Here is a 26,891-nt window from a genome sequence, read left to right as displayed (position 1 = left end):
GGTATAGCGTGACTTTTAGCAGTGACCCATCGCGGACTCATCGCGGAAATTCATCACGTGGGCAGCTGGGGTTTCCAAGCTTTCGTAGGCATATTTCAAGCGCTTAGTGGACCGGTGTATCAGCGCTTCTTAGTTTCTTTCAGTTAAGCTAAAGCCACACCGCGTTTGCGATGACAGTAGGCAACGGCACAGGTATAAGTAATGGGGCGAACGGCGATGGAGATGACTTCCGGAGCCACGAGTCAGGAATTAAAGTGGAACTAGGAGGGATTGAGGTGGGTTGGTGATTGTCTTTAATAAGGGCTTTCGCTCAACCTACAAGGCCATCAAACCATCGTCGTTGGTCAGCAGGCCGAGGCACAGGACATCCAGAACGCGCGCATTTACCATGATCACCATTTCGAACATGGTATTCGCGTTACAGCAGATGAAGCGACTGGCCCTTCCCGCAAAGCAACTGGGATGCTGGGAATGCGGGCGTCTGCCAACATTGATGCGAACGCTGGCGTGAAGAGTATTGGGGCGGTGTCACTTGGAACGCCGGTAAGAATGTGCTGCGCTTGCACGTTTACGGTGTACTGTCTGCGCAGCTTGCTGGCCTCTGTACTGCGTACCCTTTCCACTTTTGGGCTAAAGGCTTAGGAGTTATTGGGGCCCTAATCGGTGTGTTTGGATGTAGAAGCGACGGGCGACCTTCTCTGGGAGTTCGTGTTGATAAGAATATCCGCGTCGCCTAACTCGCCGTTTGGCTCGCGCTCACGTTCGATCCCTCGGTGCAACATTTGTCTATGTAACATTCTCAAAAAAACTCAGGTATACCCGTTTGCCCGTGCTTGCCAACTGCCGTAGATGCCCAAATGGCCCGCGGGACATCAGAGCGCTGCTTTCGAGGTACGCAACAAAGTAATGGACCCTTCCAGACTCGGTGGAATGCGAGGGCGCCATGGAAATGCAGCCAACCTTCCGAACCCCCTCAGCGAGGCTGGTCTCACACGGTGGACCTGTCGTCCGGAAGCGGGGACTCAGCCACGTTTGCCGGCAGCCAGCTCTAAAGCAGGGACCGGCGTGCCACATTTGTGCCAATCGGCATTCGTGGGCTCCACTTGGGGACTCGCTGTGTGCTGACGTCTTCCACTGTATGGACGCGTTGGCTTGGTCGCCCACCGTACCCGCTTCACGTCCTCCGCGTCCCCCTACGCACCTCGCAGGCTGTGGCTGTCAAAAAGAGCTTCATCCTATCGCCGGCGGAGATTTACGCGGAGTGCGCGCACCACGGTGAGAGAAGAGACCCCTCCCTGCCGCGGCCCCAATACGACAGAGGGCCCAGGCAGCATGGACTGTGTGATGGCACCTGGGGAGCAACGAACAAAGGAAGAACACGTCTGGTTTAGGGCCCAGCTTACGTCAAGTGGGCTGCTTGGACGCCACGCCATTTGCAACGATCTGGGTAGCATGCGTGCCCGTTAGGGTCAGCCCTGGTGGTGTCGGGCCGCGCTCGCGTCGATGAGGGTTGGGGACCGGTTCCTCCCCCGGTTTCCCCATCCGCGGCCTCTCGGTTGCGGCTTACGTCGCTGCTGCAGCTGTGAATTACAGCCCGCGGTGGCGCATGGCAGCGTACGCCGCTTTCCAAGCACCCATTCTTTCGTCCATATGCCGCTGCCGTTCTCTGGGTGCTGGCTGCTGCCCTGCTGCTGTGGTGTGTTAGGCGAGGAGAAGTCCAAGTTCCCCTGGTACAAGATCTGGACACTCACCATCATTGCTGGTTGCTATGTGGGTGAGGAAGCTATGTGGGCGCGGCCAGGGGACCCCAGCCGCTGTAGTAGGGGCTCGTAGGGGCGCAACGAGCGGGGGGAGGTAGGGCACGTTCCAGTCGGCGCCGTTCTTTCCCCGCTGTGTACTTCTCACCGCGTAATGAGTGCTGGCCCATTGGGGCATTGGTGCCTTGGAACATGTCTGTGCCGGGCCAACCTTGCGTGCTATGTCCTTGTCACTGTCCCCACTTGCTCCCTCCCTCCCTGCGTCCTTGGCTCAGCTCGGCTTGTGGGTGTCTTTTCCGGCCACGGGCATCCTTGCATCCTTGCATCCTTGCATCCTTACATCACCCTTTTTATAAAATGGGCACCGCCAGGTCCCCCCCAGCTTCATGCATGTCCCCAACCATAGCTACAAGCTTTCCGAGTACCTGTTTATCGGAGTGGAGGGGGGAAGGGGCGAGACACTGTTGATGCGCTACTGTTTTGTCGCACCTCCAAATTCCAAAACGTTTCAGTGGCCCTTGCGCAGCAAACCCGGTCTAATGACGCCCTGCGGTTCTTTGTGCCGGGCCCGCTCTCACCGGCTTACGCGAACGCCTGCGCCGCATTCAGGTTTCGGTTACAGCACCTGTCTCCTCATCGGCGGCAACCTGAAGCAGGCACCCGGTGTGGGCAACGAGACGGACTACAACTACGGCCTGTTCAAGCTCGTCTACGGCGCGGTGGGCTTCCCATTCGGCTTCACCACCATCGTGGTGTGCGGTGCGGAGCTGTACACCAGCCTCTGCGCCTACATGACAGCTGCGTGGTGGGAGGGCAAGGTGGGTGGGACACAGCGGCAATTCGTATTGTAGTCGGGACGGAACCCAGCCGTCCGTCCCTTTTACCCCGTTCAGCTTGCCTCGTTCCCTGCCCCACCGAGCCGATTGTTGCCCGGGCCCGTTGCACGGTGCTGCTGCACATGTACGTCCCTGTAAGCGGCGGATCTTGTGTGGTCTGTACCCGACACCAAAGCCCGCTGCTGCTGCTACTTCCGTTCTCTGCATGCAACCCCTCTACTTTGTACTGTGTGTGCTCTTTTGGCGCCGCACGGGAGAGTGACCTGACCTGGCCTGGCGTGACCTGACGTGACGTGACAGGGCAGTTGTGTTAAGGGTCGCAAGCAAGGACAGCTTGCAGCTGTCCAAGCGGGTCCGCTTCCCCCTGGCATCGTGGCCCGAATGTGCGTGTGGGTGGGTGTCCTTCTCCCCCTCCGCTTCCCCCGGTGTTCCTTTCCTGACCTCCATCCTGAAGCTCCAAATCCCTTTCCCATCGCACCCATTGCGTAACCAGGTCGGCATCCTGGACGTGTTGCGCATGCTGGCCATCTCCTGGACGGGTAACTTCATTGGCTGTGCGCTGATGGCGGGGCTGCTCAAGGCGGGTGAGGTATTCGACCACAAGGACACCACGCTGCTTAGGCAGGTGCACGACAAGCTCAGCCATGGATGGGGGGCGGTGCTTGTCAAAGGTGAGAACTGGAGGCACCGAGGGGGGTTGGGAAGCAGGGGGCTCACGGTGGCAGTATTACGGCTGCAGGTGCCAGCGGCCCGATGTGAGTGGAATGGATGGATGGGGGAAAGCAACGCGGGCAGTAGGGGGCGCCTGCTGGGGGCGACGGTCAGGGGGAATAACTACTGGCGTGGGACCGGCTTGCACCCGTCGGGGTCCCCAGCTTGTGTGCGCTGGGCGCCCAGGCGTCGGCCCCCTACGCTGTTGCGCAATCCGAGCCCAACGGCCCTTCATCGCTGCATCCCACGCTGCAGGTATATTCGCCAATTGGCTGGTTGGTATTGCCACGTGGATGGCCAACGCCGCACAGGTGTGTCTCAGGGGGCCGAGGGGCCCAGCCCTGAGGGATTGGAGCTTTGGCGGGGTCCGTGGGTTAGCACCGGCTGTGCTCGCGCTCTGCCCGGAAAGGGAACGTTTGCTTAGAAGGGGGGGGGCACAGGCCATTTGAAATCCTGTGGGCAGGTGGTCAATGGCTGCAGGTGCGGGGACGGACTCCGCGGCTCAGTGTCTCGGTGCGGCAACCAACGGAGGAAATTTACAAACCCCGCCCCCGTTAATTCCTCCGTGTGCCCGTTATTTAAGGACTTCGGTCCGATTGTAATCCCACTCCTTATTATTCGCCGCAGCATGGGCCCTAGCCACGGCCTCTTCCTCACCCAGATAGATCAGCAAGACCAATGCGTATCGGATAGCGGGTGTTTTGCATTGCGCGTCCATAAATCCGTACCATACATTGCTTATCTCCCTCCTCCCCAATTTCCTAAAGGACCTCACGGGCAAGGCTGTGGGCATCTGGCTGCCCATCTCCGCATTTGCCATGATCGGTGGGTCGGTGAAACGGCGGTGGGGCTATCCTATGTATAGGCAAGCCGCGTGCTGGGGTTTTGGGCGTAGTGTATTGTTGTGGCGTCCCTTTCGGTAGCCTTGGGGGAGCGCTTGGAAGCCTAAGGGGGTCACCGCCGGAACGGGCGCCTGCGGGGGGGGGTCGCCCCGGCCCCCAAATCATCACCCTAACGCAGTCCATCTTCCTTGCAGGCTTTGAGCACTGCATCGCCAACATGTTTCTGTTCGTCGTAGCTTGGTGTCAGGGTGACTATATCACCGCCAAACAGTTCATCTGGCACAACCTCATCCCCTCCACCCTGGGCAACTACATCGGGGGCGGCATCTGCCTGGCCACCGTCTACGCCATCGCCTTCGGCTCTCCGCCAAGGAAACTGGGCAATTGGATCGACAAAAAGCTCAAGCGCAACTAGTGTAAGCACACTCCTTGCTGCGGCAGCAGCAACTTGGCGAGTAGTCACCGTATCTATTGCCTTCCCAGTTCTTTTAATATTCCCTCTCCATCTCGGCATTATAAGTGAACATTTATTATTCGCCTATCCTGCCCTGTGGGTTTTGGTGGGCACCATCAGCGCGTGTGCATCCATGCATGGGCTTATTGCCCCAGTGCAGCATCTTGCGGTTGCGTAGCAGTGACCTGCGCGGTTGCGACTGGTGAGTTAGAGGGAGGGCAGCGAGAGAAGAAATGAGGCGAGCGGATTCAGCTCATTGAGTGAAGGGAGCCATGCAGTGCATCTCGTCGAGAGGAATGAACACCGTCTGTGGCTGCTTGCATGAGATCACACCTGCGGCCGCCGGTTCTAACACCATTTCGCATTTGCATACGCACGGGCGTTATGGCCGTGCACCTGGCAGACCTCTGTGGCCTCGCATACCTAGAATAATCATTCGCTCCTTTTGCAGGTATGTATGTCTTGTGGGATCTCGGGGACTGTAGCTGAATGGTTATCACTCTTATGCGGCTGTTGAGTTGCGTCTTATATTGTGGCCGCTTATTGGGACCAGTGCTGGCAGTTCTTAGGGGCATGGGAACCTCGGGGTTACGATGTTGCTGCTGGGCGAACATAAATTTAACGAGGGCATGGCAGCGTGTGTCAGGGTTTTAGGGTCTTAGAACAGTTTGAACGTACTAGGTGTTGTGACTGAAACCAAAGTCGTTTCCGAGGACATTGGTGGTCGCCGCCGATAGCGTTGGCTGCATGCTGAGCGGTCTGAACGTCCTGGGAGTCCTGAGCGAATTCTTTGAGAGCTGATTTGCGTCGGCATCGCGGTCGGACCTGCGGGCGGAAGACTGAGGCTTCTGTTGAAGTTAGTGATGCTGCAACCGATTGTCAGTGTTAGAGTGGCAGGGGGCACATTTACATCCGGGTGCGCAGCTTGAGGCCGATGCTGCTTACCAAGCATGCTGCGTTCTTGTTTGATGTGCCCCGGAATCGGTCGAAGCTGCATCACTGGCACGTGTACAGACTTCATTTTTTGCCGGACCCATGCACCTACAAACCAGCGGCCCTGCTGGTACACAGTTGCTATTGGCATTTGTGCCTTGAAGGCAATCCATGCCAGAGCCTCCTGAGCACTTCTTCGTTCTTTTTGCTGGCAGGGCGATGTTGGCAGGCTGGTTGGTTGCTACTGGCATGACACTATCTTTTTGTCCCTAATGCGGGTTGCGACAGTGAGTTGTGGCGCGTGCGAAACATGGGCCTGCTGATCGGAACAGTCCTTTACTGATTGTGTGTAGTTTTGGATGCTTTGCGGAGACATTGCTTAGATGTTGGTTGGTTATGGGTGAGGGTCTGGGGCTATTCAACCTCTTAATCTCATCTTCTTAATACAAGTCTCGGGGTTCGCATGCCATGCAAACCCATATCCTCAGCTAATAGGAGGTGTTCCTCCTGCCGTGGACAATTAATACGGCTAATAATAATCAGTCAGTTCATACGGCTTGTAGTTGGTCTATATAGCAGCCCGAAAGCAGACAAATGAGTCAAGCAGATTGACGGGCTTTCAAGAGTGCTGAGATGATGGGTGCCCAAAGAGTTTCGTCTTGTAACGTGATACCGTGATGAATCTGAAGGTTGCTCCAAGCCTGCACCTTTGGTTGCTGCGATCACAGAGGGAAGGCTACTTTGTTGGGTTACATACGGCAATAGGAAGAAAGCGCACCTGGACCGCGCGGAGCCTGCGCAGTGTATGCCCGCTGTCACTGCCTCCCGGGATCCCCGCCATCCGCAGCGTGACGCTAGGCGCGCACAGACATACGGAGGAAACAAACAGACGTGTTATTTTAAAGGTATCTAGGTAATGAGTCACGGAGGAAAGATGATAAGCATAGAGTGATCGAGACTGCTCTGACACACATAACCGTCGACGTGTCGCCGCTGACATAAGCCTCTGGCCCTCCCGCCACCGCCATGGATAAATGGTGCGTGGGACAACACGAAAAACTTTTCGACACGCACGCCCAACCAACTGCCCAACCAACCATACGGGACAACGCGCAAACAAATCCAAGCAACACGCATCTGCGCGTCTTTGGCGCCCGCGATGGGGGCAGCTGGCCCATACGAAGCCACACGTGGGGCGCACGGTTGGAGCACCCATACGCCGCATACTCGTACGCCGTACTGCCATCCACAAGTGTTTCACGTGACACCTATGAATAAGCCAACACACACGGCCGTGCCTTCTGCAGGCATATGTAGGCCGCAACAACCTCGCCCAACCCTCGCGACCGGGCCTGTAATCGCGGAACAGCAGCAGCAATAGCAGGAACAGCAGCAACCGACGGACGGCGACACAAACGTACACAGATACACGCACGAGCATAGCTCTACATGCTCTGACCGGCATCCACACACTGACATGCACCACACGACGTCCACCGGCACCCCGACATCACACAGGCTGTGTATGCCGCACACCGCCACATCCACCGTCACCGAACCCGCTGCCGGCGGGCACCTGGAGCTCTGCCTCCTCTTGACGAAATGGCTCACCACCAGGGCCGCTGAGCCGAGCGGTTCAGGTGCTGGTGGGGGCGTGTGTGCGTACGGAATCTGTGTGTATGGATACGATGTGTTCTTTGTGTGTGTACAGGTTGCAAATTGAACGAAGTTGGGCCCAGCCCACAAACATGGCTGCATCAGGCGTGCGCTTTAGTATATCACACATCATACACAACACCAGTGCAACACGCAAAAGCACAACTGCACGCCACACACGCCCCCGCCGCTTGCTAAGAGCCGGTCCTTGCGGACCGCTGCCGCTGCCGCCTTCCGACGACGGCGATGCCGCTTATGCATCATGGAATCACACAACACGATGACGAAGACTGCCCGCCATCATTCTCGTGACGGTCCAACAATACACGGCAAACGTCGACATCAGCCTGCGTGCTGCGCTTGTACGAACCATGTGTCGCGCGCGCCGAGACACATACATACACACACGCATGCACGCGTGCACATACGTGTCACGCGAAACCGCCCTCGGAACCGAAGGCAGGAGAAGAAAGCAAGACCGGGCCCCGAGGATGGGACACACAGGACAGGAACCGCTTACACGCACGCACGCACGCACCACTCCCACCGAGCTTCCCCGTCGGAATCCAGCTCATTCCACATCGTCCCCATGGCACAAATCCTGCTGCACACACATACACACAATACGCGCACAAGTGTAACAATACCCAACCGTTTCAAACATTGAGTATAACCTTGATTCATCAACTTCCAGAAGATAATGAAAAGGCATTTTGGGCCCCTCATTCCCGGGGAAGCGGTCCGCGCGCGACGGCCGCGTCTAGAAAACACCCCGCACTAAAGGACCCCCTAGAGTTGTGATCTTATATAATAGGCTCCCCCGCCCGGCAGACCAGGGGGTGCATGGGCGCCTGCCAGACCGGCGCAACCTCAGCCGTGCTGGGAACAAGGCGACGGTTTGACGGAGGGATCTGTGCCGCAACCGTACTACACCTCAAGGAGTAAAACGCTGCGACACAGTGCGCGAGAAAGGGCCGACAGGAGGCGCAACGCTGCAACCTGGAAAATACTTCCAGAACTGAAAAACGGGCGGGTGATCGTGCGCGCGGCCACCGCAAGGGTGACCGGCGAGACATTAGGCAGGGGATGCGATGCGTGCAAGTCATATGCGCCACGGGCATGGGCACGGCGCCGTCCTCCGCAGCGCCCCGACATAATCGCCGGCAGGTGTTGGCTGGCCAGCTGTGCCAGAGACATGCGCATGGAAAGGCCGACGCCCCGCCAAGGCAGCCCTCTCCGGGCCACTGACCACGGGGATCTCGACAACCACCGTCAGAATACACCAACACCAACTTCCGAGAGGGAATATAACCCGATACCCCTCTCCCTCGCACAACCAGCCCAACCGGCCAACCAGCTCAACCAGTCGGTTGGGGAGGCGCTCAGGCCGCTGGAGGGTTCACCACGCGCCTGTAGTTAAATTGCTAAGGAAACAGCCGGCGCGAGCCGTGGAAGGCGGTGCCAATGCGGGAAGCGGAGACACGCCCTTTCGAGCGCAGGATGGATGGAGCCACATATGCAAGTAGGCAGGGCCCGAACAACCACGGCTGCCGCGACAAAAGTCTCTTCTTCTTCCAGCGGGGCGACGGCCCTGACACCTATGCGTAACACAACGGAGCGTCGCGCTCCGCTGTACAGTATCGATACACGCACACCAGGTGGTTAAACTCGCTACCGTAGGGCAGTGACATGCTAAAACGAAACCATAACGTACCGAACCATGCCTTACTTATCTTCAAATATACCTCTACAATGGGTCCCTGCAAACTCCCGCTGGGCGTCACGCAGGCCGTTACACCACAACCCCAACCCACCGCAAAGCCACTAAGATAACACTCTTAATAGCCCTGCAGATGCATTTACAACTGTGCCGACCTGGATGACATTGGGTCTATACGCCTCGGGAACGGGGTGTTATCAAGACTGCCGTAGCAGGGAGACCGCACCTCCTCGCGGCAACTGTAATGGTGATAGCGGCGGAAAGAGACGCTGTGAAACGGGGTTGTTTGCCTCTGGGGTTCTCCCCCATATGTGCCCTACCGGCACCCTTCATCCGCCCATCGCCGGCTGGGGCCCCGGCGGTGGAGCCGACCCGTTCGGCTCCTGCTGCTGTGCAGTCTGTTGCTGCTGTTGCGATCGCTCTTGTTGCTCTTGCTGCTGCCGTCCCCGACGCTCCTGTTGCAGCAACATTTGAAGGTGTTGTGGCGGTGGCGGCAACATGCCGACCGGTGTGGGTGCACCCCGAGAAGTCTGGGGGCTCTGCACGTGGAAGATAGACGGTATAGCAGCCGGGTGCGGATATGTTAGCTCTTGACTTACCCGCGAAAGAAGGTAATAAAATAGGGGCACTCGAAAGGGGAGATCAGCAATAAGTGCGGCTTACGCACGACACAGCAACCTGCAGGGTACCCAGTTATTCCTAGACGCTACTCACCAAGCGCCTCGCGCTGGACGGTGTGGTCATGCGGATGACCTCGATGCCCTGAGCGTGCACCGGACTGGCGGGCACAGCAATGGACAACACAGGTCCCTCGCGCCGCCTCGCTGGGGAGGCTTGGGCACTCCGAGACGATGTCGCAAGGCTGGACACATGGTGCAGCGACCTAGCGCCTGGTGAGGCTCCAGGACCCTCACCCGACCCAGATATAGAGGTGGACCTGAAAGGGGGGCCCAGGGTGAGCCGCTCTGGCGGCGCAGCCACAGAGGGGCCCGAGGGAAGCGCAGCGGACGGCAGTGGGCCCGGCATGGAGTCTGCAAGGGCCGCCCTGGCGGCCGCAGCGGCCGAGGGCATATAACTCGGGTCGCTGGATGGCGAGGGAGGTGGCAACGCCGCAATGGCAGCTGCCCCCGTCGCGGTGGCCGCGGTGGCGGCAGTTGGCTGACCTTGGGCGGTAGCAGCTGCGCCGCTGCACGACGCCGGCCCGGCCATCCCCTGCACCTCTTGCACTGGCGCCGACGTCGTAATGCCCAGAGGCGGTGGCCCGTGGCCACCGGTGGCAGCAGATCCGTGCACGTCGGATGAAAATAAGCCCATAGGGGCGTTTTGGGATGTGAGGGACTGCGCAGGAATCGCGGTCTGCAGGCTGCGAGACCGGCGAGTGAGGCTGCGATCGGCGGTGCCGGCGGCGGCATCACTCATGCCCGCACCCAGCATAGCCGCTTCCGCACCGGCTGGTACCAAAGATCGCGCCGAGGCAGAAGAAGACGCCTCCGGCTGCTCCCCTGCCGCGCGCGCCGCCGCCGCCAGTGCCACTGGCAGGTGGGTGTGGGAAGGGGGCCGCAGCGGGGCCTGCATCGAGGCGGTGAGGGCGCCGCTGCGCGTAGCGCCCAAGGGGCCTAGCCGGCTCGGAACACCAATAGAGTGTGCGCCGCCTCCCAGGCGCTGCGAGCTCGCGGCAAGCATCGACGGGCGGTAGCGTGGCGCCGTCAGAGGCGTGAAGGTGTGCGCCGCTGCCGCCGTCGCTGCATAGCCCTCGTCGACAGGTGATAGCTGCTCCCGTGGCGAAGGCTCCAGCACTGCCGCGCTGGTCTCGCCATCGTTGTTGGCCACACCAGCTCCAGGTGGGGAGACTGGCAGCGGCCCTGCGTCTGTCCTGGGCATCTGGGTCTGACTGGCAGTCGGCGACCGCCGTCCCTCGGCACCGGCAGATGGATTGAGTGGCGCGTCCAGGTAGTTGGAAACGTAATCGACCGCACCGCTCCCGGCATGGCTGCCGTAGTCGGAACTGAGGAGGGGTTTTTGGTAGTCCACGGGATCTCGCACACGGTCCAGGTGGGTCAGGGCCACCAGTATGCGCCGGAATGGACCGCGCTTATACCTGCCAGGACGGGAGCGGGCCATATTATAGGGAAATGATGCAAATCGTAACAACGAGCAATAAGGAGTGGAGAGGGGGAAGCTTATAGAGGGCTCCTGTTTGTTGTGGGAAGGAGCTACAGGGGAAACCACTTTGTTCCCAAATGAGCCCCTCTGACTCCTCCAACCGGTCCAGGGACCTTCGCAGCCACAGCCTGAGGTCTCCCGCCAGGACCAAACCTCTCTTCCCCAAGCCCTACGCCACATTGATTCGAAGCTGCCGGTCGGTGGGGGGTGATCGCAACGCACCTGCAGAGCTTGACAGCTGCGATGAGCATGTCCCCCAGGGAAAGGATGATGGACGCAAGAAAGAGCCCATGGTCCATGTACATGCCGTTGCCCAGCTGGTTGAGCCGGGCATACACGACGCTCTGGGTCACGGACTCGGCGGGAGCCTGCAGCAGCGCCACACAAAACTCCACGAGCTCCAAGTACCTGCCGGCGGGAAAAGGCAGTGAGCAGCGATGCAGGGGTCGGGGTCTTAGAAATTAAATCGAAAACGAAGTTTATTCCCAATCCTGTCTCGGCTCTTTTTTTCGGCCATGGAGCGCCTTCCATCAGAATCACCCAAAAACACCTAGCGTCCCCCTTTTTGAGCGTAGTCGGAAGTTGCAAAACAGCTCCCCCGGGCAATAGGCAAGGTCCCCCGCCAAGCTGATCGCACCTCCAAAAAACCAGCGGCACATCGGAGCTGCGAATGTTGGCCAACGCCAGCACCGGACCCAGCACCGGTCCCAGCACTACCAGCAGCGGCGACAACAGCGCGACCACTAGGCGGCTGGAGAACAAGTGGTGCGACATCGAGGCAACCACCGCTGCCGAAATCACTGCCTGTGTGGCCACCAAGAACGCCAGACATACCGCTGCATAGCTGCCGTCGCCGTCGTTGAACAGCCACACAATCACACGAATGTCCAGGGCCACGTCGGCAGCCAGGTAGCCCACTCGCGCCAGGAGTGTCACGCGGCGAACCCAGCGCTTCCGCCATAATTCCGATGCCACGCCAGTGATGCGAGCCGCTACGTCCCTGGTAGCGGCGACGTACATGGACGCCCAAGCGGCTGTGCGGACCGCTACGTTCCTGGTGGCGACGATACCACGGCTGCCAGGTGCGGTTTCGGAGGCGCCCTCGATACCGCCGGCGCCGGCGGATGCCAAGGCGGGTGCATTTCCCGGTGCCAACCCGCCCATGTCTGCCGCGTAGAAAGGGCCACGGCGCGCATCCCGGGAAGCTTTCCAGGCCTTACAAGCCCACCATGATGAAATGGCTAGAAAGCACATTCCAAACACGGACCAGAGCACTCCCAGCACAATCTTGTAACTGCGGAGCGGACCGGCAGTGTGGAATCGGTTGTTATGAAAGAAGTCAGCGTGCTTGAAGGGCAGGACAGGTCTCTTTTGTTAATGCAGCAGGGATGCGCGAGCGCTCTGCCGCATGGCAACAAAGCGCCGTATTGCTTACAAGCGCAGCTTACAGCAGATACCCCTGCTGTGCTTGCATGGCCGCGGACACTGACACAGATAACCAACAGCCATTCCGCGGAGTCGCAATCGACGACGCGACAAACGTATACAGTATGTGAGCGGCAAAATGACTGAGCATGCCAATGAAGCTATGGGGCAGCAATGCCTCAAAAACCGCTGCATAGCAAATACGGCCTGCACAATGCCAATTGGCATATCTATGTCATGCCCAGAGGTGTGAAAAAGTGCTGCATAGGGCTTACTCCCGTCATGTATGCTGGCTAAGATCACCAGGAATCTCAACAAGGAAAACAACTTGGCCCCCACGCAGCAGGTATCGTCCAATTCTTTGGTAGCAACCCCATCTACTGCACACTGACAAGAGCTTGAGTGTGCCGCGTGGCATTATTGCCGACATACCCTATTACGAGTGAAATCCGCGACAACTGTGCACACAACCAAGGTGCCTCATCACCCCAACCTCGCAGCAGCTGACATCCTGGATCGCACACTGCCGACGGAACCTTCCCATCCCAAGGTTGCCAACAGTAATGCGCCTGTGATAGGAACTGTCCAGCGATGTACAAGCCCAGTCCAACTGCCCAAACAGCCCCACGGGGATGACCTTACAGCAACCTCCCCAGGATCAACTCACCCGTACGCGCCGCAAAGATTGCTACTGCCGCTGCTGCCGCGCACGTCAGCAACGAAGTAGCGACCAGCCCAATCTTTTATGCCCGGGTTGTCATGCAGCAGGAAGGTTGGCAGATCCGCGACCGTGGGCAGCAAACCCCTAGACGCGCCCTGTAGCTGCATGCGCAGTTCCTTCCGCACACAGCTGTCGTACACAAAACCGCGGTCCACGGGCCCCTCGAGGTCATTTGCGCTTAGGTCTGCAACCAACAACACTGACTGCGACAGGGGCCCTGTCGCCCCAGCCTCCGTCGCCTGTGCCGCGCTGCTGCGGTTCGTTATCGGCGGTGGAGCCGCAGCTGTTGCCGCCGGCGGCGGCGGAGCCGCGACAACCTGCGGCGTGATGACGCCGCGCCATGATGTCGGCAGTGTGCCAGTTAGGGCGTTGTGGGAGAGGTTCAGGTAGCCCAGCGTCATGCTGCTCCACGCAGAGGGAAGCGACCCCGCCAGGGCGTTCTCGCTTAGGTCCAGGACCCGAAGGTATCGCAGCTGCGACAGCTGCGCCGGCAACCTACCAGTAATACGACAGCCCTGCATGCGCAGCTCCTGTAGGAAGGGCGTCAACGCCACCAGGCCAGCTGGCAACCCACCGAGCAGCATGCTCTCGTTATGGCAGCGGAAAGTGAGGGAGCGGACGGTCGGAAGCGACCCGAGGCTGCCGTCGGTGGCGTCCAGAAGGCCGCGCGGAAACGACAGGTCGGAAAAAACGTCTACCTCCAAGTCCACGTAACCAGATGTAGAGGACGGGGCGCTGGCGTGATATCGGAGCTGAGTAGTGGTGCAGTACATGAGCTCTCCACAAAGCAACCGATCAAGCTGCTCCACCTCTGGCGGGAAGGCGCTGTTTGTGCGGACAAACATGCCTACGCAGGGTGTCATGGCGAACTGGGTCATGGGCGCGTCGGAGAGCAGGTCAGGGTTTGCGGCGCTGTGGATGATGAGGCCGTGGTAATTAGAGAAGCCAACGCAGTCATTGTCGACGGTACATTTCCTGGCGAGCGCAGAACTGTTGGAGCATGTGCTGCATGGTCCCGAGCTGTTAGCAGGCGCGAATGCTGATGAGACTGCTGCGTCAATCGTGCGTTGCGGAATGAATAGGTAGCCGCTTATGCGGGGGCACCTGCGTTGCGTTGGGGATTTCTCGTAGATGCCGTGACACCGTGTCACAGGGGCGGCGTGATCCACCGTAGTCATGTTATCTCTTGTCGGTAACAAATAAAAAAGGTCTGTGCTGGCACCAGTATTCTGAAAACCCGCACACGTCTCCAGCGCGGAGCAGCGTGAGGCCATCAGCAGCATGTCGCCCGCGGCCGCCTGCTGCGCGGCCGTTGCGTCCTCCAACCGATTCCACGGCGTCTCGTCATCAATACGCCAATTATGTGCGTCTGAATCGGGTAAGCGGATTCCCGGATGAAAGACATAACCGGGCAGCTTGACGCAGCCTTCCGCGTCTCTGCTGACTGCCCGTGTTTCGCACGACGCATAAGCCGGCGCGAAGGTGCGATCCGCTCGACATATTCGGGTTGCGTAATACTGGTAAATAGAGCAATCGTTGGATGCTGCCTGAACTGCGAACAAGAGCGCGTAGACTTGCTGCCCCGGTAATAAGTCCTTCTCCCCGTCGACACACTGCCCTGCCGGCGAGCTCCTCGAAATGCAGTCCAGTGACTTGCAGCATCTGACATAGCGCTTTAAGGGACAGCAATTAACGGTACGAGTTTCATCCGGGCAGAACGCCGTGGACTCCACTATGCCATTGCTACACGACCTATCATTCGACCAGCAGTCCTGCAGCTGGCATTCCTGTTTCGGCGCAAGCTGCCAGACTGGTTCTGGCACCAAAGTATAGCCCTGGTCACAGGCAGGCGCTTCGGCAGGCGTGAAGGTGCAAGAGACGCATTTGTTTACTTGAGGCCCCAACGTATTGCTGAGACCGTCAAAGCCCCAGCGGCAAACTCCCAAGGATGTCCCATTAGTTAGCTCTGTATTTTGCTCAAAGTGAACGAACTCGGTCGCTGCGTATCCGCAGCTTGGAGCCGACTCGAAGTAGGTGGACTGCTCGCTGGGCACGAAGAGAACAGCGCCTGCTGCTAGATATAGCAGCAGGCGCAACAGCTGCAGCATGTACCTGTAGGCAATATAACTTCGGTTACAGAGTCGAGAGGGTAGGGCACACCCTTAAGGCAGAACACTCCGCTTCTTAAGCACGGCGACCGGTTACCATGACAACAATAAATGAAAAGGCAAGCTTTTACTCAAATTATTGCGCAACACAAGGGCGGAAGTTCGACTCAGGCCGCGACCATGTCTGATGCCTCACCTCTTGAGGCGCAGTGTGTCCTCATTCGTGCTCCTCAAAAGATAAAAAAGCTGCACCCCAGTCTGCGGTCATTATCTTGCTTGTCCCACGGGGCCCCGGAGGGCCCCTGCTGGAGAAGCCTCCGCTGCTCCTTGGCGCCGAGTTTGGGTAGCTCTCAAAAGGCTGCCACAGCTCAGCACCGTACAGTTCCTTCACTACTATCAATTGGCACTATTACGGGAACAACAGCAGTGCGTGACCGAGAAGCGTGATTCGCTGTCAAGTGCCAAGACGACACACAAAGAAGAGCCTTCTACCCGTTGGCCCCAAGACAGAAGCTCTCAGCAAGCATTAAGCGTATTTCCTTAGGGGCCACGGTTTATCGTTAGTTCGCAAGTGTGGACTATGCGACTATCCACTCTCAAGCTTCGGTACGACAGCCACGTACGGCTGCCCTTCGAGCAGGCGAGTGCAGGTTTGCGCACGACCAGCAATTAAGTTCATGGGTCTCTTTATTGTTCCTACCCAATGCCAAGGCTATACCTGGACGTACATAGCATTGATATTGACCGCCAACCGTACTAGGCTAGTAACACTATATTGTTTGCGTCCTAAGCACACTGTGTGTACATTGTGGACTGCTTGTATTTGTGGATATGCTTCTAAGGTCATTGACGTGGTGTCGTCAAGTAGATAGCAACGGATATGGCACTGGAAAGAGACTTTCCCAAGCCCTTTTTCCGGCGTGATGGCAATCCTGAAAGTGTACAAATGTCTTAATTGCCTGTACAGGTTGCCTATAGGACAGAGTCCCACGCCGAGGACTGCCTCGCTAGCGCAAAGGGGCAAGTCTGAGACCTAAAAACATCAGTAATGGTTCCAATCGTTACTGAACCCTAAGCGTGGCAATCAAGTCGGAGGACCCGTACCGGGAATCCCCCTGTTGCGGAGTTTAACGGCTGCTCCACACGCGTGCCGCCTCTGAGCTCCTTTCTCGCATAGCTCCTAACTGGAAATCGACATGACAAATAAAGAAAGGAATCCACCCCTGTTTTCCTTCTTGGGGTGCGATATTTGGAGCGGAATACCGCAAGAGTACATGGGGGTAAAGGAGCGTGTCGACTGGTTCTGTGCTCCTGTCCCCCTTAACCGTATTCTCATGGCTCTGTCGACTCGAACGTGCTGGCTGACCGTGCAAGGAATGGTAGAGACAGGAAGCGGGGAGACCAGCTCTTTTAGCGTAGTAGCGTGGCCTCGAGAGCCCTGGTAGGGGGCGCCTTTCGCCGTAGGACTCAGTCGGTGTCCTTGCTCGGGCTTCAGGACGTTAGGGTCGCCGTTGTGTGAGTTTGTTGTGGTGGTCGTTGGGCGTCCTCTGGTTTCGCGTTTTGTTTTGTCTGTCGCGCGCGTGTTGCCCCCTGGGGGGGGAGTGTTGTCGGCCGCGCGGTAGCGGTGTGGCGGCCGAAGGGGCCGTAGTCGCGCGGCCGTGGTTGGCTGGGGTTGTGTTCTACTGCAGTGTAAGGGCCCTTGATGCGATGGCGCCACCAAAGCATAGATAGCATAGATCCACGTGTGCTCGGGTCGGCGCGGGCAGCAGTAGGTAACAGAAGTTCATCCTGCACTACCGCACAATGGCACCAGCAACACCTCCCTTAGTCACAGTGGGCCGACATGGACTGCATGTCGTGTCCCCAGTTCCCTGCCTCCATTGCCGTCAAAGCCTGTTCCCCAACTGCTCTCTATACACGTCCATGGAATTGGTCAAATCGATGAAGCAGATTGTGGAGCTGCTGATCGCGGCTGAAGCGACCGTAGATCTGCGTCTGCATGCTGCGTCTACTGCATCCATGTATCGTGAACTAAAATTCCAGGACTTGAAGCGCTAGGCTCTGTACTCGCGTACGTAAGCCATCTATAGCTAATCGCGTTCTCGCGCCTCGTGCATTAGTAGCAAGCCTTTGCAACACTGTTCCCAGCGCATATATGCCATTCTCTTGCCACTCAGCCTCGGCTCCTCATGAACGTGCATGTGCAGCGACACATACTAGCCGTCGCACTAGCTGCAGTTGCCGCGTGACGAGACCCGCGTTCATGGCAGTCGACTCTGCACCAGGTCGTGTTGGATGCCTCCATCATGCATAGCTGCCGTGGTATCATGCCGGTCATCGAGGACGGCCTGAGAGGCAAAGCACACAAACCCCAAGTCAGCGCGGCTCCAGGAGGTTTTGGGCTAAGAGGGTTAACCGGGTACTCCGCTCTTCCAAACCGCGAGCCATGACGACGTGTCTACGACTAAATATTTTCGTCTCAATATGATATAAGGATACGGGCAACATGGGATTTATTTTGCCTGAGACAGTCCGGGTTAGGACCTACGCCCACGCCAACAACACCACAACCACACCTGTGTATGCGTATACAACTGGTTGCTGGAGTGGTGCGTCATCCGCATGAGGCTCGCAAACACTAGCGCGTGCATGAGCGCCAGGTACACGAACGCAAACATGCGTGCTGCTGAGTTGCCGTAGACCAACTGGGACAGCATGTACATGGCCTGCACGCATGGGACAAAAAGCGGTTCACCATTCACAAGGAAGCAATCAGAGACGGCACCCGTGTCAGCACGACATGAAAGCTAATGATGGACTTATCGCTTAGGAATGAATTTTTCTGTGGGACAAAGATGTGCAGGCCGCATTGCCTTCATGCAACTGATAGCAGGCACACCAATCCCTCAAGCCGTCCTGCCCGCATCCACCTTATCGACAAAACCCATTGCGCTCTTCTGCCGCTCCTTCTGTTGCTCCTTGAACTCCTTAAAGGGGTTGATGCCTTCGTCATATATCCTGCCGTACCGGCGCTCCGCCTCAGCGCCCGCCTCCAAGTCTCCTCCTTTAACCTTTCCGTCGCCAGCGGGCGCGGTCCGCGAGTGCACATACCTGCGAGCCAGGGCCAGTCGGCAGTCAATGGAATACGACTAGCCGTACGCAATGCCTTGAGACAGAGCAGCAGTTCAATTCAAACCTCAGGAGCGCCAAGCATGTGCACATCCGCACTGGCGCCTCACCTCAACCGTTCCACGAGCGCAATGTTATCGGCTTTGGCCGCCGCCGCAGCGCTCTTGGTGGCCGCCAGTTCGGCACGCAGCCGCGTGAGCTCCTCCTCCAGGTCATGTGCGCGCGCACGGAGCCGGTCTCGCTGTGCGCACAGCACGCGCACCATGCTAGCATCCCCATCGTCCGTATCACCACTCGCAGAGGCTACCAACCCTGGTTGGGAAACACGAAAGGAGGCGAAGAGTTGGATAAATGTCTGCTATATATGCATCATGGCGATTGTCCGCGAGCCAGAATTTACATGGAGAGGGGACGGCCCCTGGCCATACGTTGACTCCTCACGTGTAATGCGGCTGCGTACGCACACCGTCAGCCAACCACCAGGCGAGGAATCGGAAAGCAGAGTGCAGCCGGTGGGCCGCGAAGCTTTGACGTATCGGGCTGATGCCATTTTGGGGCGTTTTCGATACCGCTGCTGCTGCTTCTGCCGCTCTGTGGGACGCTGGGGACATGTCATGAATCACACGAGCCATGGGGCTACACGCTTGTCTGGAACTGCGGTACGCACCCACAACATTGGCTGTCGACCCGGAACCGTTAGGCGCCACTGAGCTGGCCCCGGCCGCCGGCCGCGCCTCAGCTGCCCGACTAGCAAGAAGATCCTCCTCCAGCTGGCGCACCAAAGCAACCTGAATGCGGCAGGTTAGGAACGACTGAGTGTACGATGAGCAAAACAAACTATCACCGAACAGGGACTGCTTTTCTACAGCCACAATCATTTAAACCTGCTGGCTTCGCCACATCAGCCTGTCCATGTCCAGCAATCAACTAAACGAGGTCCTCACCTGTTCCGCCAGTTGTGCCTCAAGCTCCGCTGCATGCGCCAGCGCGGCATCGGCCTCCTGCCGCACATCCACCACCCGCAATTTGGCCATGGTTAGCTCGTGCTCCAGGTGGCGGTTCTTGGACAGCAGCATCGCCTCCAGTGAGCCTGCCGCGCCCAATCCGATACCGCGGCCGCTGGCGCCTGCAACGCCGCCGCCACTCAACGCGCTCGCTGCCCCTGCTGATGTATCATCGTCCCCGTCAACTTCCAGCGTGTTGTACCCAATGGCTTGCAGCACACGCAGCTGGGCACGGAGGTCCTCCAGCTGCAGGGGAACCGCAGCCCGGTTTATGGCCGTCAAGGACTAACATACACTTCTGCATGCCATGCAAGCTTCTTCGACTATCAAGGCTTTATGGAGTTCGCAGCAGGACAGCCCGGGGATCAGCGACCTCGGACTGTCAGGAGAGCTCTGAGTGCAAACGGGGTGGCAACACATCAAGCTGCAAGGAGCACAAATGCACGATGGATACCTCAATGATAAATTATGTCTCTTGGCTCAAAATTGAGGCCTTTTACAATCTTGCTGTTCTTCCCCGGAGCATGACGGGAAACGCATGTTTTCCACGAGAGTATTCAGGGTAGCTCAAGAATTCCATACGAGATTTGGGTCTGCGCAGGCCTAGCCAGGAAATCTACCTGCGACTGCGTCGGTCGTGCAGCCAGCTCCTCCTCCAGAGCCGCTGCGTGCTGTTCTGTGGCAGCCAGCGTGGCCTTGAGACCCTCCATCCGAGTCTCCAACATCTCACGCCCCTCCTCCGACTCAGCACGTACAGCTGCCTGCAGTAAAGTGGAGTAGGTGTCGCGATAAACATGCACCTGGCCTTCAATGTCAATTTGTTAGGGCCTCCAAAACTCCTTTATGAGCCAGATGTGCCTTGGCTGAGGAGTCACCGCCTCGATGGGCTAGTTGCTTTACAACCCCTGCAACGGTGATTACTCCTGAATCCCAGATATTGCCTATGCCTCGTCAACAAACAGAGGGCCCGCCCACCAGCTCTTTTCGGAGCTTGAAAGCCAGCTCCCGTTGAGTAGCGAGCTCCGATCGCAGTGTCTCCTCTAGGTTGGCTGCGGCAGTCCCTGTCAAAGCACCTGGGCTGCCGCCGCTGGGTGCCGTGGCGGTGTCGTGCTGCAGCTTCGCCACCAGCGTCTCCTTTTCACGTTCCAGCGCCACCAGTCGCTCCTAGAATATACCCATAGTAAACAGAGAAGCAACATACATTTTCGGGCGCATCGGTAATTTATTCGTGCTCCAGTCACAGGCGCTGAAAGGATGGGCACATGGCGCAGAGGGCTGCCATGAGGGCTGGGAAACCCGTTTCCCAAACGAGATTTCGCCATCCACGCAGGTCAAGCATGTTAATGCTCGCAATCGCTGCCGTGGCTGAGTAGACTGTACCTCATCCCCTCCATCGGCTCCAAGCGCTTCCCCAACCGCGGCAGATACCCGCCACCGTGGCATCACCATCCAGTAAACCCGGTGCGCACCTGGGCGCGCTCCAGCTCTGCAGAAGCCAGCTCCAGCTCCGCTTGCCGGCCCATCCGCTCCTCCTCTGACTGTGACTGAATTGCAAACAGCTGGTTCTCCGCGCCCGTGTAGAGCTTCTGCATGGCCAGCAGGTTGGTCTGCGCCTGGCTCAGCATGGCCTCCAGCTCCGCTTCGCGGCTCTGCATGGCGGCTACGCGCGCGGCATCCGCCTCAGCGACTGCGCGCTGACGCACCTGCATAAGGACCGATTGCGTGCTTTGGCGGAAGGTGACAGTGGAACTGGGGATGCGTTTGGCATGGAACAGGCAATCATGAACCTTGAGCTAGGGATCCAGGCACCGATAGGGATGCCACAAAACTCCTTGATACTTTATTCCTCTCGGCTAGCGGGAGCGGCAGCATCGCCGGAATTCGTTGAAACCCAACTGGTATTACGAACCCCCCGTGTTCCGCTTCAACGCCCCCTGTGCTGCTCTTTCGCACCTCCTGCAGCTCCTTATCTTTCTCCTCAATGTGTGCCTCCAGGGCTCTGACCTTCTCCTCCAGCTTTCGCACAGTGAGGTCCTGGTTCTTTATCTGCGCTGACTCAGCCTTGTATTCCGCCAACTCCGTTGCCATTTTCTTGCACTGTGCCTCAAGGTCCGTGGCTCGAGTCGCATGTTCAAATGCCATAGCAAGCGCGGGGGCCGGATCGGGCGCCTCATAGAGCTTCTGGTAAAGGTCGAGGAAAGCTGTCTCGCCGTGCTTTGCCCGCTTTGTCAAACGATCTATCTCCTCCTGATACTGCTTTAATAGGGGTCCAACCGTCTTGCTTACGGCCTCATTGTTCTTCTTAAAGTCGCGAGTGGCTTCGGCCAGTTTACGCCTGTTCTGCATGGACTCCTCCTGGTGTTCGGCAACTTTGAGACCGGTTTCATCAAGCTTGGTACGAACACTTTCTAAATCAAATTCTCTCCAAAAGAGACATATCACGGATAATGGCGACGCTAGTGCGTCGGGGTTGTCGGTGGTCATACTGCAGATCGAAGCGTAAAATGTGGGACACAGTAGGCAGACGTCGGCACACCTACAGTATAGCCGTTAATTCTAAAGATGTTAGCCCATGCGAGTTACCGCGTAACGCGCAACGACCATTTAGCTGGAGCGTGCCGGTACAAAATGTGGCCAACAGAAGCTACAAGACGGCTAACGTGCTCCGGCCAATGAAATCAACATGTAATGTAAATATAACAGTCAAGCAGGAATCCTATTCAATCGATCCGTACACTTGGCTGTCGTGATATGGACGCCAATGTGCTGCAACATCCTACAGGGCAGTCGAGCTGTGCATTTCTTATAGGGAATGTAAATGCTCTTCTCCATTTGGCTTTAGTGCAAGGCGATTACTACGCGCGAGGTTAAGTGTCAGCAGGCCGGGGATCAATTTCGCCGCGTCGAGAACTCTTCTTAGGTAAGAGTACCTTGCAAAGAACCATAGTTATTCTTATCCCCCACCTGGCAAACCCGCCTGGCAAACACGTTGCACGAAATACCCGGTGTCGCCTGCGCTATTCGTCCTTCGACTTCAGCAGCGGCGTGAACCTCCCCTGGGCCCTGGGACGGGACCACACGAGCAAAAAGGCTCACCCGGTTGCAACCCACGTGAACGCCATTGTAGTGACACGCTGGTGCGATAGCATAACAAATTCGCATAAAAGCACGGCCTTTGAAGTTAAACCTGAAACCCTAATCACAAGCATCTTCGCATGCACTATCCTCACCTGAAGCCTCTCGTCTTGCCTAAAGCAAACGCGTACATCAAAAAACCTTCTGACCCCAAATGCAATGCCATCGTTGCCATCACTGCCCTGACTATGGGACTGTCAAATGGAGCTGAGACGCACATTCACTGGAATGTGGAGTCCATTGCGGGTATCCCTCAAAGAGAGCATTGCACTGTCTTGCCTTCCCGAGCCTTTTCCCTGTTGTAACACCCGTACAGTTCTTCGAGAGGGTCATCGCATGAAGACCGTTCAACAATGGCAGTGACTAAACCCACCTCTTCCCGGCACATCCTGTGGACGCGCAAAAAGATGTGTGCCATAAGAAGCGAGATTTCTCCAAGCAGCCCCCAAAGTTCGCCACCATGGAACCTGTTGCTAAACCCCAATACAGGAGATGTATACGAAGTACCAAAGGGACGCCTACGTGCTGCTAGCAGCCTTTGCATACATCGTATTACTTCTTATACTGCGCCCATACAACTACGCCTGATCATGGCCACAGTCAGCGCCCGAATCTAATATCTCAACAAAGTCAGCGTCTGAGTCGCCATTATCGCAAGGCGGATCATCAAGGACCGCAAACACGTCCGGGATCTGCCCTGAGACCGTCGGCATTTTGCAAATGTCCTCCTCCACCTTTGGCGCCTTGCATGCCGCGAAAGCTGCCATAGCAGCCAACATCGCACTCCCGATTGGGGCGCTCATCACTGATCGCGGCGATGACACGGGTGCAAGCGCCTGCGCCGACGTGGATGGACCGGCATCATTTCTGTCCCTCCCAAGGGCCGCCGCACAGCTGCTGCAGCCGTCAGGGCCCTGGTCACAGCCTACCCAGCCCTCCATCTTCAGTGCCGCAGATGCATCTGCCGCCCCCACAGCGGCAGCCGTGCACTCCTCCGCAAGCTCCTCCCAGAATCGTATGGTGCCCTTGTTTGGATACCAGCTGTGCAAGGGTTAAACGACATCGTTAACATTAGTTTTACAACAACGCATTCTCCTGCAATAGCGAAACACCTCTTAAGGGCGATACCTAATGAAATCCTATGGCATTCAAAAGCCAACGAATATAATAAATGATAATAATAATCAAAGAACAGCTGCCATGCTGTCAGCCATTTCTGTGGTAAGCAATTTCCCAAGTGATTTGGAAGGACAGGAAATGCAGAGACGACCTCACCGATGGCATTTGCATTCCAGCTCAGCCAGCTTGACGAGGGGCGCCTTGTGGCTTCCGGCAGCGAACAAGGCACGGTAGCATGTGAACGCCGTGATGTGCCTAACGATGCTGCTGCCAGGAACACCCATCGTACGACTAGAGCTGGCACTGGAGGCGGGTTGGAAGCGGTCACGCAGGTAGTCCGGCGGCCGCTCCGTGAGGGGCACATCATCCGCTGCCTTTGCAGCCTCGTATTCTTGCAGCGATTCCTGCATGGCCACGCGCACTTCATCTATCTCATCCTGCACCTCCATGTTGCAGGCCAGCCATATCTGGGCCTCCTCCAACCATGTGGTAAGCAGCGCAGAGGCGGAGCCGCCTGTGCCACCAGCGTTCTGAAAGACTGACTCTTGGGTCTCCTTGAGTGCGTTGACAGCTGTTTCGGGTGAAATGCCCGTTAGCTTGGCGAGCTGTGCAGTTGCAACCTCGATATCCGGAAGCTTGGGCTCTTCATCCGCAGCGTCGCTGGTTTCAGCTTCATCATCAGTACACCCGGAAGCATCCTGGCTGCCAGGTGCCCCGATGGTAGCGTCTGCATGCTCCGCGTGCACTGCTAACAAGGAAGTGTCGAGCTGCATGCCCACAGTACGGCCCCCAGCCGAGTCTCCAGAGCCTTCGTGCTGCGAGCACCCTTGGGCATCTGCACATATTTCAGTTAGCGTGCATAATGATGCTAGCGCTTCGGGGACAGGAATGCACGCACTGGACGTTTCTCACCATTTGCAGGCATTGATTGATTTAAGCTCTCATGCCTGACGGCTCCCTTCCGCCTCTTGCCCCGTCCAACCTCCGGCGACGCAACGGCTCCGGCACGTCGCTTCTTCATGATCTGGCGCCTGCTTTGCATCAGACGCCTGAGGCCAACCGCTTTCCGCACAGCATGCAAACCTTGGGCACTATTCGGCTGCTATCATTTTATCACTTTTGAAACGGTGTGCGGCATATGAGCAGCTAGCCTTCAGCCAAAGCTTAACTTGATACCTAAAGGTGCCCAAAACAAAAGGAGGTCGCGAGTCACCGCCACTTGCTGAATGTAGCCATGCACCAGCGGATAGACTATGAAAAACAAATAAGATGATCTCTTTGCCAAATCTCCTAGCCTTCTGTCTTTTGTACGTCTTGCTCGGTGTTTGCATCAACCAAAGCCCTGAACTCCTGAAGAATAGCTAGCGACTCCTGAAGAATAGCATTGTTTTTCACAGGCAACGAAACGTGTGATGGAGGGGCTTGAACCTCCCTGGCTGCAGGTGGATTTTGCCTGCCGAGCCCTAAGACACCCTCAGCGCGTTGCACCTGCACACAAGCGCTGCTTATAATGCCGGGTTGATGGTAATCATTCAAGCATAGTGGATTCACGTAGGCACGCACTGACCTGAGCTGTCGGTCCATCATGTTGCTGCGATTGCATTGATGCAATTCTTCTGTTGGACCAGGCACTTAATTTCCTATGTTATCCGTTATTATATGGTACAGGCTAACCATTGACTATTTATTAACGACTAACGGAAGCAACAAATTCTGTACAGCGACAGCGGGATGTTCGCGTGTGAGGGCGGGACTGCGGAAACAGAGGCTTAAAGGCGCCATAATAACCAGGCTACCCACATTCCGTAACAATCCACGGTGCTTTAACTATGCCATGCCTGTTGAATGCGATCTCTTCAACTACACCTGTACCCGCCTCCATGGTCTTTCATGCTGCAACTACGACAGTTGCAGCTCGAAAACAGACCTGACCCCTAATTCAAGGCTCCTCAGTTGCCTAAACATACATGCGTATAGAGAGCAATACACAACTTGATCCTACTTGATAATGGGGCACGAACTATGACGAAGTGTTCACGGGCAGAAAAACACGGCATTCATTGGCAAGCAATAAGCCAACGAGTAACTTCAACTTCGACGACTGCAACCCCTCATGCGACCACCAACAGAATTAGTGTTCAGCTGCTCGGTGATTCAAGGAGAGGTTTTTAAATCCATAGGGAAATAGGGAACCACAATGGACACAACAAACCTCGTCAAAGCATGGAAATACCCGTTAAAATAGCGGCCAAGCTGAAGCTGAATGGGAATGGCTGGGAAAGGGTTGGTACGTACCGGCTGCCAAGAACCGGCAGCAATAATGGCTGTATTCAGCTGCCATAGGTTAGTACGTATGCGCATGCTGCTCCTCATTCTACTACATCAAATGCGCTGCACAGGGACCGCTTCTACAGGGTAACGCGCACTCTGCCACGTTGGTGTCGCTGAGTTCGTTAATTACGCGCTCATGTCTCCTGGTTTCACCCCGGGCTTAAACGCCAAGTCCAACTCCTGCGAGCATGGCGTCACCAACACATATGTGTCTCGTCCCGAGACCCATAGGACGTAGCTTGTTGGCGCAGACAAAGAGCTCACCAGGACATTCTTGACTTTCCGGCCATAAAGCCGGTACACTAACGACTGACGCTTCACGACCTCCAGCTCCTGGCGCCCACTCTGCAGCAGCGCATCAACAGCCGTAATATCTGTAATTGAAGCTGCCTCTTGAAAGCCTTCCTTTGCACGCCGCTGTATGTATCTGCACGTTGTAGGAGGAGGCCATTGTCACAACACTGGGCTCGTTTAATGCATCGATCATCGCACTGCAATCAATAGTTCCTACTCGCGAATGTTGTAATTCGGAAAGCGGCGGCCTTCTCGCAGGAACGCACGAAAAAGTGCACGGGCCTCAACTCCTGCGCTCATCCCTCCACGTTGGCGAGCTATGAATTTGGCTAAACATAATGTTATATTTCTTCATAGGAATTCAGCCATTTACCTCTCTTGCACGGCAAACTATGATGCCGTACCACGCCCGAACAAGGATTAACCACCTCAAACTTCAGCTGCGGTCAAGTTTACGTCCAAAGCTAATGCAGGCGCACTGTCAACGTTCACTGAGGTGAAGCTATCGCTCTGTGGCACGGATGTCAATTTAGGGAGCCGTTGTGTACTAGGT

General features: G+C 57.0%; 4 protein-coding genes across 4 annotated transcripts; 1 reads left to right on the top strand and 3 right to left on the bottom strand.

Annotated features, from left to right (window-relative positions):
- The first annotated feature begins 5 nt into the window (after window positions 1-5).
- On the top strand, window positions 6-4,935 carry VOLCADRAFT_74587 (uncharacterized protein). Its single transcript, XM_002950368.1, has 10 exons — window positions 6-275; window positions 352-543; window positions 850-891; window positions 1,209-1,275; window positions 1,706-1,774; window positions 2,367-2,575; window positions 3,087-3,264; window positions 3,560-3,615; window positions 4,072-4,129; window positions 4,341-4,935. Exons 1-10 carry the CDS (start codon window positions 171-173, stop codon window positions 4,559-4,561), a joined length of 1,197 nt encoding a protein of 398 aa, XP_002950414.1. The 5' UTR covers window positions 6-170; the 3' UTR covers window positions 4,562-4,935.
- Window positions 4,744-15,326, bottom strand: VOLCADRAFT_90760 (uncharacterized protein; the record flags this gene model as incomplete). Its single annotated transcript, XM_002950238.1, has 12 exons — window positions 4,744-4,785; window positions 5,279-5,425; window positions 6,312-6,387; window positions 6,824-6,885; window positions 7,145-7,204; window positions 9,136-9,148; window positions 9,282-9,448; window positions 9,624-11,007; window positions 11,295-11,480; window positions 11,710-12,366; window positions 13,165-15,053; window positions 15,111-15,326. 12 exons carry the CDS (start codon window positions 15,324-15,326, stop codon window positions 4,744-4,746), a joined length of 4,899 nt encoding a protein of 1,632 aa, XP_002950284.1.
- Window positions 15,327-21,448: 6,122 nt separating this feature from the next.
- On the bottom strand, window positions 21,449-21,739 carry VOLCADRAFT_47269 (uncharacterized protein; the record flags this gene model as incomplete). Its single annotated transcript, XM_002950237.1, has 1 exon — window positions 21,449-21,739. A coding segment is annotated over one exon (291 nt), but the record flags the coding sequence as incomplete, so codon positions are not given.
- Window positions 21,740-25,467: 3,728 nt separating this feature from the next.
- VOLCADRAFT_74585 (uncharacterized protein) lies at window positions 25,468-26,652 on the bottom strand. The gene is made up of 3 exons (XM_002950236.1): window positions 26,556-26,652; window positions 26,309-26,471; window positions 25,468-26,224 (listed from the first exon to the last, which is right to left on the bottom strand). Exons 1-3 carry the CDS (start codon window positions 26,636-26,638, stop codon window positions 26,171-26,173), a joined length of 300 nt encoding a protein of 99 aa, XP_002950282.1. The 5' UTR covers window positions 26,639-26,652; the 3' UTR covers window positions 25,468-26,170.
- Between the last annotated feature and the right edge of the window lie 239 nt (window positions 26,653-26,891).

The sequence above is a fragment of the Volvox carteri genome (genome assembly GCF_000143455.1).
Source record: "Volvox carteri f. nagariensis unplaced genomic scaffold VOLCAscaffold_18, whole genome shotgun sequence".
Classification (NCBI taxonomy): Eukaryota; Viridiplantae; Chlorophyta; class Chlorophyceae; order Chlamydomonadales; family Volvocaceae; genus Volvox; species Volvox carteri.
Note: the sequence above shows the minus strand (reverse complement) of the source record. Positions and strands in the feature narration are given on the sequence as shown.

Excerpts from the sequence above, each read along its gene's own strand:
- VOLCADRAFT_74587 (XM_002950368.1), top strand. The coding sequence starts at position 171 with ATGACAGTAGGCAACGGCACAGGTATAAGTAATGGGGCGAACGGCGAT. Across the intron at positions 3,265-3,559 it reads GGGGGCGGTGCTTGTCAAAG|GTATATTCGCCAATTGGCTG; the intron begins GTGAGAACTGGA and ends CCCACGCTGCAG. Across the intron at positions 4,130-4,340 it reads CTCCGCATTTGCCATGATCG|GCTTTGAGCACTGCATCGCC; the intron begins GTGGGTCGGTGA and ends TCTTCCTTGCAG.
- VOLCADRAFT_74585 (XM_002950236.1), bottom strand. The coding sequence starts at position 26,638 with ATGAGCGCAGGAGTTGAGGCCCGTGCACTTTTTCGTGCGTTCCTGCGA. Across the intron at positions 26,472-26,555 it reads CCGAATTACAACATTCGCGA|ATACATACAGCGGCGTGCAA; the intron begins GTAGGAACTATT and ends TACAACGTGCAG. Across the intron at positions 26,225-26,308 it reads GGAAAGTCAAGAATGTCCTG|GAGTTGGACTTGGCGTTTAA; the intron begins GTGAGCTCTTTG and ends CCATGCTCGCAG.